At 45.1% G+C, this 14,411-nt stretch overlaps 1 protein-coding gene across 3 annotated transcripts in view; it reads left to right on the forward strand.

Annotated features, from left to right (window-relative positions):
• Positions 1–14,411, forward strand: part of KLHL29 (kelch like family member 29) — a 525,589-nt gene that overhangs the window by 345,002 nt on the left and 166,176 nt on the right. For all 3 annotated transcript variants that reach the window (XM_029072272.2, XM_029072273.1, XM_029072271.2), the window contains exon 4: positions 12,536–12,677. In XM_029072272.2, coding sequence (XP_028928105.1) covers positions 12,536–12,677 — 142 coding nt within the window. The remainder of the gene's footprint in view (positions 1–12,535; positions 12,678–14,411) is intronic.

Consider the following 14,411-nt stretch of genomic DNA (forward strand, 5'->3'; position numbering starts at 1 on the left):
TTCTCAAGTACTTAATATGTGCTAGGCACTGTACTAAGCGTTGGGCTAGATACAAGATAATAATAATGTTCGTATTTAAGTGCTTACTATGCGCAGAGCACTGTTCTAAGCGCTGGTGTAGATACAGGGTAATCATGATGCCCCACGGGAGGCTCACAGTTAATCCCCATTTTACAGATGAGGTAACTGAAGCACAGAGAAGTGAAGTGACTTGCCCACAGTCACACAGCTGACAAGTGGCAGAGCCGGTATTCGAACCCATGACCTGTGACTCCCAAGCCCGATCTCTTTCCACTGAGCCATGCTGCTTCTCTAGATAATTGGATAGGATGCAGTCCCTATCCCACATGGAGCTCAGAGTCTTAATTCCCCCCCTTTAACTGAGGCCCAGAGACATTAAGCAACCTGCCCAAGATCACACAGAGTGGCAGAGCCAGGATTTGAAACCAGGTCCTCTGACTCTCAGGCTCTATCCACAAGGCCATGTTGCTTCTCATGCTTTTGCATTTAACATTGGTCTGATGCACAGCAAAAGATGAATGGAGCATCATCAGAATTCTAGGGTGTGGATTTGTAGAGTTTCTAGGTTTGGGAATGTGGGGGTTGGATAAAGGAAGAACAGAAGTGTGATTTAGTGTGTAATTATAGCCATGATACATACTGATGGTGTCATAAAAGAACAGAAGATTCAGGAAGTCTATTTACTTATCAATCTGATCCCTTTCTGGGAATCCTCCTACATTATTGTACTGACTCAGAAGACCATCTGCAGTGTTGTTTATACACCTGAGAGTCCCTGTGCCTGCTAATGGGTGGTAAGTTCTTTTCAGCCCTGCCTCATACCTTTCTCACCTCTAGACTCTAAGGTCAATGCGGGCAGAGAACAAGTCTGCAAACTCTGTTGTATTCTACTCTCCCAAGGGCTTAGTACAATGTGCTGCACATAATTTGGACTCAGTAAATACCGGTGATTGATTATGACTCGAGGAGAGACCAGCAATCACCGCCAATAGCCGCAGAAACAACCCAGAACCAATAGCACCTTGGGGCAAATCTGGAACTAGGACCTGGGTCTTCTCCCAACCCCATTTGGGGAGGGGGATTGGACCCAGGGAAAGGAGGTCCTCGTGTCAACAGCCCCTCTGCCTTCCGAAGCTCCCCAAATGTGGCAGTTTTCACACAGGTGGCTGCAATTTTCCTAGTAGTTGTAGCATCATGTGTTGTGTTCACTGCACCAGACACTTGCAAAGTAGAGAATGAAGTGAAGAGTTGAAGACACAAGCTTCTGGGATGGAAAGGATGGTGTCGCGGACTGAAATGGAAAAGATAAGGGTAGAAGAGGGTTTAGGAGAAAAGACAAGGAGTTCTGGTTTCCTTTGAGATACCGGAAAGAAATTCGAGTGGAGAGGAGATGCGGGATTGTTCATCGGATACGCTAGGTCAGGGCTAGATACGTTAGGGAGTCATCCTTGTAGAGGTGGTAACTGAAGCCATGTGAGCTCCCTGACAGTAAATGTGGAGTGAGAAAAGGAGAAGTCCCAAGACGGAGCCTTGGGGTTCACCCACGGTAAAAGGATGAGAGGCAGAGGAGGAGCCACTGAATGAAGCAGAGAAGGTGCTGTCAGAGAGGTAGAGAAGGGGACCAGGTTTGTGCCGTTACCAAAACTGAGTCTTAAAGTTTCGAGGGTGCCAAAAACAGCAGAGAGATCAAGTTGGATCAGGACGAGGATAACCGTTTGCACTGGGAGGTCACTGATCACCTTGGAGAGAACCATCTCAGTGGAGCGAAGGGGCCGAGAAGAGAGTTGGCAGAGAGTAAAATTAGGTCGTGGGTTTATATGACCCAATTTAGAAGTTTGGCTAGGAATGGGAGCAGGGATATGGGTGATAGCTAGTTGGGACCATGAAGTTGAAAGGAATTTTCCTATTTTTAAATGAGTGAGGCTTGTGCATGTTTGAAGGAAGAGGTAAAGGAGTCGTTGGGGAGTGAAGGTTTAAGATGGCGGTAACGACTGATGAGATAGTCGTATTTATTGAGCACTTTCTGTGTGCGAAGCACTCTACTAAGTGCTTGGGAAAGTACAATATAACAATAAGCAGACACATTCCCTGCCCACAACGAATTTACAGTCTAGAGAGAGAGAGAGACAGACATTAATATGAATAAATAAATTAGAGATATATAAATATATCAGACCTACTCTGGCTGGGTCATACTCTTATGATCTGGAATTCCCTTGAGCAGGTGGGTTTGGGGAGGCTCAAAGAAGCTTTCAGTGGTCAAAGAGAATTTCCCTCCTGGGTTCCCAAGAGGAATCAGGGCCTCTCCATCCTGCATAGAGGATTCCATCCATGCATAGGGGATTCCATCCACTAGAGTATCAGCTGCTGACGTCTGTACTCAATGAAATGCAAAATAATAACGATTGTGGTGTTTATTAAGTGCTTACTCTGTGTCAAGCACTATGTTAAGTGCTGGAGTGAGTACAAGCAAATACGGTTGGACACAGTCCCTGTCTCATATATGGGGCTCATAGTCTCCGTCCCCATTTTACAGATGAGGGAACTGTGGCCCAGAGAAGTGAAATGACTTTTCCAAGGTCACGCATCAGACACGTGGTGGAGCCGGTATTATTACTAATGACCTTTGGACTCCCTGATCCGTGCTGTATCCACTATGCCATGCAAAACTTTTCTCTAGGGTTCAGATACAGCTCTGTTGATGGTGAGATTTCAGCAGTGGTTCTAGAGAAGCTGGTGAGACCAGAATGGAACCAGTAATCCATTCCACATTGAATCTAACCAAAGTTTTTCCCATGCCGGAATGCTGTATTATCTCCCTGCAGAGCCCAGTGCTCCTTTCAAAACTCCCTGAAGATAGGAGATTGGCAAAAGGCCAGTGATCATGATGATGATGATGGTATTTCTTAAATGCTTACTATGGGTCTAAATGCTGAGATAGGTATAAGCTAATCAGGTTGGACATAGTCTCTGTTCCATACAGGGCTCACAGTCTTAATCCCCATTTTGCAGATGAGGTAACTGAGGCCCAGAGAAATGAAGTGACTTCCCCAAAGTCCTACAGCAGATTTGTGGCAGAGCCCGGGATTAGAACTCCCAGGCCCGTGCTCTATCCACCAGACCACACTGCTTCCCTGTGTACTGCCAGCGTGGCTTCCATCTCCGCTAACATAGGCATTTTCCAGCAACAGTAATGCAGTCCATCTTGGCAGGACCTTGACCTCGCCCCCTTCCCATAGTGCAGAGCTCTGGGCAGGCCAGAGTTTGAGAGGTGTCTAAGGTGTGGGGGGCTTATTTGATGGTCCTCCCACCCCCATTTCAATTAGCTTGTAAGATGGAGGTGATGGCTTTAGGGTGGAGGAGAGGCGCTGCTGATAGGTGCAGTGTCCATATGTGGTATCATTTCTTTCCCCTTGCAGGCGCCGATGCTTAGAAAAAGAAACTCTAATTTCGTGCCTCTCCCAGTTTGGCTCCAATGTAAGATTAGTGAGCCCTGGGCACACAGCCTCCCACATCTGCCGCACAAGCCTGGTTTCTTGCAAGACAATCACTGTGTTGTTCGTGCATTACTGCTCTGGCTATTCATCTTGGCGTTTTAATACATTCAATTACATCTTTCTCCCCAAACACTGCTGTTTCTCCTCCCTGGGCCACCCTAAGGGTGGTTGCAGGAGACGGATGAGCTGAATCCTTATCCATTTTAAAGATGGAATTGTCATTCCTTAACAGCTTGCTCCAGTGCGGGCCTGGAGCAGAGAAAACCGAGTTCATTTTTCAATCCAGGACTCCTCTTGCTGGAGCATAGTGGAGTCCAGCTGCCAGACACCACGATGGCTCTGAACTTCGTGATAACAGCCCTCCCCGCCCTGCGGAAAATAGGCAAACTGAGAATGATCTCAACATGTGTTCAAGGTTTGGGATTTCAGTAATAATGATGGTATTTGTCAGTGGTAAAATGGGGATTAAATACCTCTTCTCCAACCTGCTTAGACTGTGAGCGGGACATGAACTGACCTAGTTAACTTGTACCTACCCCAGCTCTCAGAGCAGTGTTTGACCCGGAGAAAGTGCTTAAGAAATACCATTTAAAAGTGGGACTTAGATTATTAATTTGAATAATTGTTATGATATAAATGCATTGTTTCTAAGGCGTAATCGTCCTCACCAAAAGCCATACAGAAGTAGAGTCCACCAGAATTCAGGCATTTGGATCACCTAAGTCCAGACTTTTGAGCACATCTAATTAAACCACATGACGACCTGCTAGGATCCTTCCTTTCCCAAAACCTGCTGATAGAGGCACCTGTTGGTCTGCTTGGCAGGCTAAATTCCCACGCCGCCTCCTAACAAACTGCTGGTTTGTTGGGTTACTTGAGATTTGCTTTGAGCTCATGAAGTTTTTTGCTTTTTTTAAGATGACATTGGGGCAGATACAACCTAGCCAAGTTGGACACGGTCCCTGTCCCACGGGGCGCTCAAAGTCTTAATTCCTATTTGACAGATGCGGTTACTGAGCCACAGAGAAGTGAAGCGACTTGCCCAAGATCACCCAACAACCAAGTGGCAGAACTGGGGTTGGAGTCTAGGTCCTTCTGATTCCCAGGCCCATACTCTTTCTACTAGGCCAGGCTGCTTCCCCGAGGCCACTGTATTGAAGGGATGATTGTCATCAAAAATAGGAATGCCCAAAAGGCAAACGTTGGCTGCTAAAAGTGTATTTATGGCGAAATAAGGATCGCTGCTGTAAAGTGAGAGAACACTGTGAGAAATAGCAGCATTGTAAAAGAGAAAAAAAAGAGTGTTATAAAAGGGGATTGCTCTATTCCACCAGTAAGGGTGTCCTCTCCTCTCCTGGCTACATGAATTATAGTCAGGTTGTTCTGGGGCTTTCTTCTCCTTCTCGTCAGATGCTCATCTTTTGTGCTGCAGACAAAATACTCAGGCAGCCTGTCTGGAAACATCATTCCTTTCCACTGGTGAGTTGGAGGTCACAAACTCTCCTTTACACTGGTGGATCTGGGTAAGATGAATCAAAATTCATCAACCAGTTAGACAAACTGGCACCCCTTCCACTCCCCTCCTCCCCGCCCCCCGCGACCCCGAGTGGGCTGCCAGTGTCTTCTTCACAGGCTGCCTGGTTCCTAGCAGTGCATCACCCTGGTGCTGGATAGATCGGGGAGAAGGTGCTAGACATTTTCTGACCGGGTCACTCTGGCACAGCAAAGCTATTCCCCACAACCTCCCTTCTCCTCCCCAGAGGGGCTTCCTGCTCAAATCTCTAAATCTCAACTTAAATCTGACTGACAGGTATTACCAGTTCCGATAATTAAATCCGTGTTTTATGGCCACATGATGCTTCGCACCATCTTTTCATCATCTCTCTCTTTTCATCATGTGTCTGTGCTCTTGAGTAGGTGCTTCCTTTAATTATTTTAAAATGGAAAAGGGTTGTTACAGCCTGCGTTTTCCATTAAGCGTCGTCCCGTCGTTCTGACTTCTGCTTTTATGAGTTGCCTTGTTTTCACCAGATCAGTGAGATTGCAGGTTTATTTTTGATAAAGTATCAAACAGGGATAAACTGTGTTTTGTCATCTGACAACTTGGAGAAGAGAGAAGCTGGAAGAGGCTCTGTCAGGATTTAAGAGGGGATGGAGAGGGATTCGAATTCGTGTCTGGCTTGACAGGTTGGTAATCACATTCAAATTGGGATCATGACCTTGATGGTGTGATCCCAAGACGAGGCAGACCAGTCGAGAAGCTGAGTGGGCAGGGGAACAAGAAATACACTTGCTCTCATCTTCCTGAAAAGGCAAGCCGTTGGAATTGTTCCCTTTTCTTTGAAAACTCTTCTTCCAGGCCTGGTTCTGCATCCCTTTACCTCTTTTCTCATGGTTTAAGAGGCAAAGTTGGTTTGGAGAATAATGGACTCCTAAAAGCATAATCCCCTCTCAAAGTCGCACCTGGAAAGTTTCCAATACTCTATCAGTCGCAACTACGGGAGGGAAAGTCAAGCAGAGGCCTACCCATTCCATTCCTAGCTTGGCCAGTGGCTAGCGAGTGGAAGGCCACCTGCTACAAGTCATAACTCACCTGTGCTGGGCAGCAGCAGCAGCGGCATGGGAGAGAGTCGAGGGCGGAGATTCAGGTTTACTGCTCAGGAGGAGGCAATGGTAAACCACTTCTGTATTTTTACCAAGAAAACTCTATGGATACACTGCCAGAAGGATTGCAGACGGAGGTGTGGCATTCTGGGAGAGATGTGTCCATGGCGTCGCTGTGAGTCGGAGGCGCCTCGGCAGCACAAGACAAAAACACATTAGATTCCTGTTGATAGAAACTTCAGCCTAGGACTCCGTGATTTTACCCAAAACAAATGGAAACGCATCCCTCCTCCTACATGGGAAGCTGCGTGGCGTGTTGTATAGTCCATGAGCCTGGGAGTGAGAAGGTCATTGGTTCTAATCTTGGCTCTGCCACTTGTCTGCTGTGTGACCTTGAGCTAGTCACCTAACCTCTCTGCGCTTCAGTTACCTCATCTGTAAAATGGGGATTAAGACTGTGGGACAGGGACTGTGTCCACCACAATTAGCTTGTATCCACCCCAGCGCTTAGTACAGTGCCTGGAACAGACTAAGCACTTATATACAATTATTATGACTAGAGTCTCTCTTTAAATTGCTGCCCTTTGCTGACTTTACCGCCCTAGAATTCCCAGCCAAATTGGATCTTTAATTATTACACTGGGATAACTGAAGAAAAGGGTAAAGAGAAAACTTTCATAGGGCATTTAAACATTCAAAGCATGTTTAAGCAACACTGCCAGGTATAAGCTCCTTGTGGGCAGGGGTTGTCTCTACCTACTCTTATTATTTTCAAGCTCCTTGTGACCTGGGAGCAAGTCACTTCTCTGTTTTATAATTCCCAATCCCTTTATATGTGCATTCCACCCACTGGGTGTCCAGGAAACACTCTTATTACTATTTGTACTTTCAGACCCTAGGGGAAACCTCTGAACATCCAAGCCGATTTTGAAAACAGCTTTGAAGGTAATTTTGGCGTGGAGAAAGGCTGGGGAACACCACCAAATGCTCTACCTAGTTTTCCTGGACAGAATAATAGTATTTGGTACCAATGGTAGTTCTGCCACGCGTCCTGTCTCATAATGCATTCATTCGTTCATTCAGTCGCATTTATTAAGCAGCGCTGGGAACACCTGGAGATCAGCTTTCTCATGTCTGAGTCTGCCAGATGAATTAATACCTAGTTGGAGGATGTTTAAACAAGCAAACTATTATGCCTATAGAGTTCAGGGGCCATTATTAATGTGAATAGCTATATGAAGTGGAAAAACACAGGGACATTTATGAGTCGGGGGCAAAAACAGGCCTCAGAAGTTTTCCCCCTCCGTCATAGAAATGGATATTGGGCCCTCATAGCTAAAATGTCTTCCTGATGGATTTCTGTTATTTTAATGCTTTTCACTTTTTATCATGTGTTTCTTGTTTAATTCAAATAAGCATCGGAAATGAAAGTCCAAGATAAAAGCGCAATCTAATAGAATTAGCTTCTGTGAAGTCTGAAGAACATTAATGGAACTCGCCTCTTTGCAGTGCACAGCTTGCTTAATGCAGGATTTTTTTTTGTCATTTGTATTATACATTAAAAGACTCGAGTGTTTTTCCACCCTCGCCCCTCCCCCCAAACACTCACGCTTGCACCTAAACTATATTTGATAGATAACGCAGGGAATAATTAAGCTTTTTCAACTTTGCAAAGCAGTAATTTCTACATCAAGTTAGATACGTGTAATAGCTGTAACCCTCCGTCAGAATATACCGTGGAATTTAGATGGGAGTAAAAATAGAGGTGGCAAGCATTTTTTGTAAGCTTCTTTCCTCCCTCCCCATGGCGTTCCCCTGACTGTGGCCCATGGAGGCCTAAGGCGACTTCATCCGGAGTCATCTAAAGTTGTTGTGGCATTTCAGTTAGAATCTCGAGGACGTTCCTATTCCCTGCCTTTATCTTTTCTGTCTCATTTTCCATTTCATTTCTCACTGCCTCCTTTGCTCCTTGCTCTGCTCCGGCTTGTCTGCCGACTGTTTATCGTTTTCCCCCTTTTTCTGCTTGTCCTAGCACATTTGTCCACTCTGTCCTGAATGCCTGGAATGATCTCGCTCTTTCACGCTCTTTCGTCCTCTCTCTCGCTTTGCTCTCACTCACTCTCACTCTCTCACATTCTCCCTCTGTTTCACTCTCACTCTCTCACTCTCTTGCTCTCACCCTTTCATTCTCTCCTGCCAAAGCAAACTCATTACCCCTTTCAAACCTACACCGGCAACAAACTTCTTCTATAAAGTCTTGTATCGAGGGTCCACTGATAGGGAAAAGGGGCCGAGAAGGGAAATGAAATATGGAAAGGATAAACAAGCCAAGAATCTCATTCCACTGAGGTCTCTCCACCTTCTGAGTTTTGATTTTCTAATCTGAGTTTAATTTCCTCATCCGTCTTGATTAGATTATAAAATCATTAGGCAGCGACCCAGTCTTCTGCAGAACATAATGCCAGGTTCACTGCTCGCATTCAGTAAATAACGGCGCTGAGAGAGACAACCACTTCTTCAAATGATGATGATGATGATGATGTTGGTATTTGTTAAGCGCTTACTATGTGCAGAGCACTGTTCTAAGCGCTGGGGTAGACACAGGGGGCAAGTGCACCAGCCATTAGCACGGAATCGGCAAGCGCACCAAGCCTTTAGGAAGCAGTTTGCCCTTCCACCCTGTCTTGTAATAACTTTAAGGTTTTTTTCCTTCCCTCACAGTACCAAAAGCAGCATGGCCTAGTAGAAAGAGCACGGGACCTGGGTTCTAATCCCAGTTCCTCCACGTGTCGGCTGTGTGACCTCGGGCAAGTCATCTAACTTCTCCGTGCCTCAATTACCTCATCTGTAAAATGGGGATTAAGATTATGTGCTCCTTGTGGAACCTGGACTGTGTTCAACCAGATTAGCTTCTCTCTCCCTTAGTGCTTAATACAGTGCCTGGCAACTCAACAAATACCAAAAAAAAAAGGTGGCTGTTCTGCCAACACACTCATTTCACCCACCTCTACATTGCCTTAAACAGAATTATTTAGGAATCTGAATGTCCAGTGTACACTAAGGAGCCGTATTGTTTGAGTAGCACAAATGAAATATCCGTTAGCTCTAGCCTTCTGGACACAATGACCCTTTGGAGATTATGTGGGAATGAATAATATTTCATTGATGGAAGAACCAACTGGGATTTTATAACCTTCTATTCCAATGATTTGCCAATATTTTTTCCAGCCGGTTTTCCTTCCAAGGTTCTGTTCCAACAAAATATGGGAGCCCTGTTAATGGGTGTCATAAAATTTGTTGTGACCTTAAAGTATATTTACCTGCTGTGATATTATTTTGTTTCTCTAGTGAGTTTTATAGCTCTTCCACCTTAAATTTACTGGTAGCAGTTGCTGATAGGTAATAATACTTCCACCTTTGGGTTTGGAATGGCCCAAGCTCTTCGACTGCTGGGCACTCTGACATAAAGTAGCATGGCCTACTGGCAAGACCGTGGACTTTGGAGTCAGAGAACATGGGTTCTAATCCTGTATCTGCCACCTGTCTGCTGTGTGACCTTGGGCAAGTCACGTAACTTCTCTGTACCTCAGTCACCTCATCTGTAAAATGGGGATTAAGACTATGAGCCCCATGTGGGACAACCTGATTACCTTGTATCTACCCCAGCACTTAGATCAGTGCTTGGCACATAGTAAGCCCTTAACAATTTCCATCATTATTATTATTATGTAAATTTCAGAGGTTTCTAGAAAACATGTCTTGTCCCCAGTTTGAGGGCTGAGCTCAGGTGTACCAACTCTATTTTACTCTCCCAAGTGCTTAGTGCTCTGTACAGTGTTCTATACGAAGCATTCAAGAAATAGCATTGATTGGTCAGCTGATAAAAGCTCACATACACTGCACCAGGCTATTGATAGTAATAACCATATTATATCCCTCCACCTGGACAGTATAGGAAGCTCACTGGTAGAAGATGAGCCAGCACTGGTGTTCTTGCTTTCCCAAGAAACCAAAATTTCAAAGCAAAATTTCAAAGCAAAATTAGCATGCCATGGTTGGAGAATATTGTGGTCAGGGAATGGGTCTGTTTATTGTTGCATTGTACTTTCCCAAGTGCTTTGTACAATGCTCTGCACATAGTAAGTGCTCGGTAAATATGTAAGCGTGCAGAAAATGCGATTGAATGAATGAGAACAAAGGTTCCCACAGGACTCTACATGGAAGGAGCCTAGAGACTGAAGTCAGAGTACCTGGGTGTACCTAGACTGGGAATCCCAGTGGAGACTGTGCCTGTCCTTTGATTGACTTATATCTACCCCTATGCTTAGAAGAGCGCTTGACACAGAGTAAGCATTTAAATACAATAATAATAAGGATAATAATAATAATCCCAGCTACTCCACTTGTCTGCTTGTATAATTTGGGGCAAGGCACTTAACTTCTCTGTGCCTCAGTTTCCCCAACTGTAAATTGGGATTAAATACCTGTTCTCTGGGATCCGAACCCAGGTCCTCTGATTCCCAGGCCTGTTCTGTTTCCTCTAGGCCACACTGCTTCTCCCAGCACATTTGTTCTTCTTTGTGAGAAGGTGGGCTCATAACCTTTATTCCTTTAAAGTCATATCGCCAAGGATTTCCCAAATATCCATTCACCAGTGGAGGGCTCAAGGAGTATCTCCTCTTCTAGACCTTCCAGAGAACTGCCCTGATTGGGTGGGAATGAGGTGAAGCTGAAACACTCAGAATAAACATATGTAATGTTGGGACGGTCATGCCTGTTAGCCTCTTGACTGACTAGCCACAATGATGCAAAAAGCTGTGTGGCCTAGTGGAAAGAACCCAGGTTTTGGAGTCAGAGGACCTTGGTCCTATTCCCGATTCTGCCACTTAACTACTGTCAAACCTTGGGCCTGTGCCTCAGTTACTGCATCTGTTGAAAGGGAATAAAATATCTGTTCTCCCTCCCTCTTAGACTGTGAGCCCCTTGTGGGACAAGGACTATGTCTGATCTGCTTGTAATATATCCACCCTAGTGCAATGCTTCATTCATATTTATTGAGCACGTACTGTGTACAGAGCACTGTACTAAGCACTGAGAGAATACAGTATGACAATAAACAGGCACATCCCTTACCCACCATGAGTTTACAGTGCTGTCCCAATGCTTAGAACGGCCCTGCACGCTTAATAAGCTTAATAATAGTAATGACCCCTCTCAGGGTTGCACCTGGAGAGTTTCGATTATGGGACAGAGAGTCAAGCAGAGGCCTACCCATTCCATTCCTAGCTTGGGCAGTGGCTAGCGATTGGAAGGCGATGTGCAACAAGCCAAAACTCACCTGTGCTGGGCAGCAGCGGCAGGGGAGAGAGTTGAGGGCAGAGACTTAAATTTACAGGACGTAAGGAGGCAGTGGTAAACCACTTCCTAATTTTTTACCAAGAAAACTCTACGGATCCACTACCGGAACAATTGCAGATGGAGGTGGGGCATTCTGGGAGAGATGTGTCCGTGGCGTCACTGTGGGTCGCAGATAGCTTGCCACCATGAGACAGTAATGATAAACCTAAAAATAGCTCCCTTATTTTTGTTGATTGTTGCTTCTCTGGTTTTCTTATGTTATTTTGCTCTTTTCACCGTTTCATTTCTAGATGGTAAGCTCCTTGTGAGCAGAGAAGGTGTCTACCAACTCTATTATATTGTACTCTCCCAAGTGCTTAGTTCAGTGCTCTGCACGCAGTAAATGCTCAATAAACTGGATTGTTTAATTTCAGTCTTTGTGTGTGTGCCACCTTCTCCTCCCCCCCATAACAATCAATGGTATTTATTGAGCGCTTACTATGTGCAGAGCGTTGTGTTGTATTGGGGGAATACAATACAACAGAATTAGCAGATATGTTCCCTACCCACAAATGAGCTCCTTCCGGAATTGTGAGCCTCTGCTTCCCCTCCGAAACAGATGTGATTGTCCTCCTTTGTACCCTTCACCGTGCTTAGTTCACTGCTCTGAACACAGTAGATACTGATTCTAAACTATCTAATGGATATGGGACTTCACCCCCTAATAGATGTCTTATGAATCTGTGATTCATTTTGGGTGGGCCTGGGGTCAGTTGCAAACATGAAGTCTCACTTATTCTTGCACGCACATTGCAAGAATACTCTACTTTGTTCCAGAATAAGAAGCTAAAGAAGTTGTTTGTTGTGGTGCTGGTAGCATGTATTTATTCTTTGGAAGAGAGGCCAGTTGTGATTATGGATAATATGGCCAGTACTTTCCAGGAGAAATTTTGAGGCAAATAAAAACAATTGATTTCAGCTTCTGACTTTGTAATAAGTTTAAACTACAGTTACTAGGGACTATCATGATTACACCTAGTCTTAAATCTTTCATTTTTACTTCTCCTCTCTGACAGGCCCCCGGTATCTGTAAGACTGAAAATCAGCCTCAAGGACTTGCAACCAGCGTGAGGTGGGGACAGACCCCCATCAATCAATCCACGCCCTGGGACACGGAAGAACCTCCATCTAAACAGATGAGAGAGACTGAAAATCCAGGTATGTTTCGGGTCCCGATTGATCGTTCTATAGGAACTCAGAGCATTCAAAGCCAATCGGAGCCAGCCTTCCTTTGGCCTTCGCAAATTCGATTTTTCCCAGAGAGCTTTATTTCTCATAGCAGCTGGATCTGTCATTCTCATGATAAGATCCCCAGTTCTTCCATCGACCACCCAACAATTTCTGGACCAGGGCTGTTAGAACTTCAAAAAGCTGACTGTAATTGCATTAATAGGTGTTTCTCCCCTCTTCTTCGATCACTCAAGTGAAAGGCATTATGTCACTTGAAGATAACCTTTCCATCCAGAGCCACAAACAATGCCTGCCTGTTTCCATATGTATGTGGTATATTTTTCAGCAAATCCAGGTTGCTACTCACCATCACTGGAGCTGGGGGAGAGGATGAACAGGGAGGGAACTGGGGTGGAGCATGGAGAAAATTTCAGGGAGCTTTGACAGCATGGATGGTCTGAAGGGAAAGGTACTCAGGAGGGAATGAATTTTGAAGTCAGAAGAACCTGATTCTAATCCCCTTCTGCCACTCGTCTGCTGTGTGACCTTGAGCAAGTCACTTAACTTCTCTGTGCCTCGGTTACTTCATTTGTAAAATGGGAATTAAGACTGTAAGCCCCATCGGCGACAGGAACTGTATCTAACCTGATTAGCTGGAACTATCCCAGCGCTTAGTACAGTGTCTGGCACAGAATAAGCACTTAAATACTATAAAACACAAATGAGTCAAGAAACTAGAGGAAGGAACAAGGGCCTGGGAGTCAGAGGACCTGGATTTTCATCCCAGTTCAGCCCCTCGGGCTGTTGTCTAACCTTGGACAAGTCACATAACTTCTGTGGGTCTGTTACCTCATCTGTAAAATGGGGATTCAATACCTGTCCTCTCTCCTACCTAAACTGCAACCCCAAGAGGGACAGAGACTGTCCTCTCTGACTATCTTGTATCTACACTAGTGCTTAGTACAGTAGATAATAAGCACTTAACGCACACCCCAATTATTAGTAATCATTTTCCTGAAATATGAGTTTAAGCCCAAAATGAGAGAAAACCCGTGACCATACATGACCCGAAAGATATTTCAGTAACACGAGTCATTGCAGTAAATTAATCAGCGATATCTGTTGAGCGCTTACTGTATGCAACAGAATTGATAGATATGTTTCCTGCCCACAGTGAGCTTACGGTCTAGAAGTAGGTGGGAGGGGACAAGCTGATTGAGTGCCTTAAAGCTGATGGTAAGGAAGATGATCCAGACCAGAGAATAAAGAACAGACTGGAGTGGGGAAAGAGAGGAAGCAGGGAGGTCAACAAGGGGGCTGATGCTTGGATCAGCATAGTAGCAGTTTAGATGGAGAGGAAAAGGTGGATTTTAATGATGTGGTGAGGGTGGAAGCAACAGACTTTGGTGAAAGATTAAATATATGGGTTGAATGAGAGAGAGAAGTTGAGCCATCAGGAACCCTGAGAAGGTGTGGAAGACCTCCAGTTTACTCCTCCTTTTCCATGTCAGAAAAGATACCCCGCTAGCGGATAAGAAACACTCAGGGAGTGGAATGGTTTCTTGGAGCCAAATTTACATTAGAGAAAAGAGGTGATGCTTTCTGTGTGTATAGACCCCTCTCCCCTGCCACTAGTGTTGGCTTTACTATTCTCCTACTCACCTCACTCCTCTACTACTACAACCCAGGCGGCACACTTTGCTCCTCTAATGCTAACCTTCC

This window comes from Ornithorhynchus anatinus, chromosome 9 (genome assembly GCF_004115215.2).
Source record: "Ornithorhynchus anatinus isolate Pmale09 chromosome 9, mOrnAna1.pri.v4, whole genome shotgun sequence".
NCBI classification, from domain to species: Eukaryota; Metazoa; Chordata; class Mammalia; order Monotremata; family Ornithorhynchidae; genus Ornithorhynchus; species Ornithorhynchus anatinus.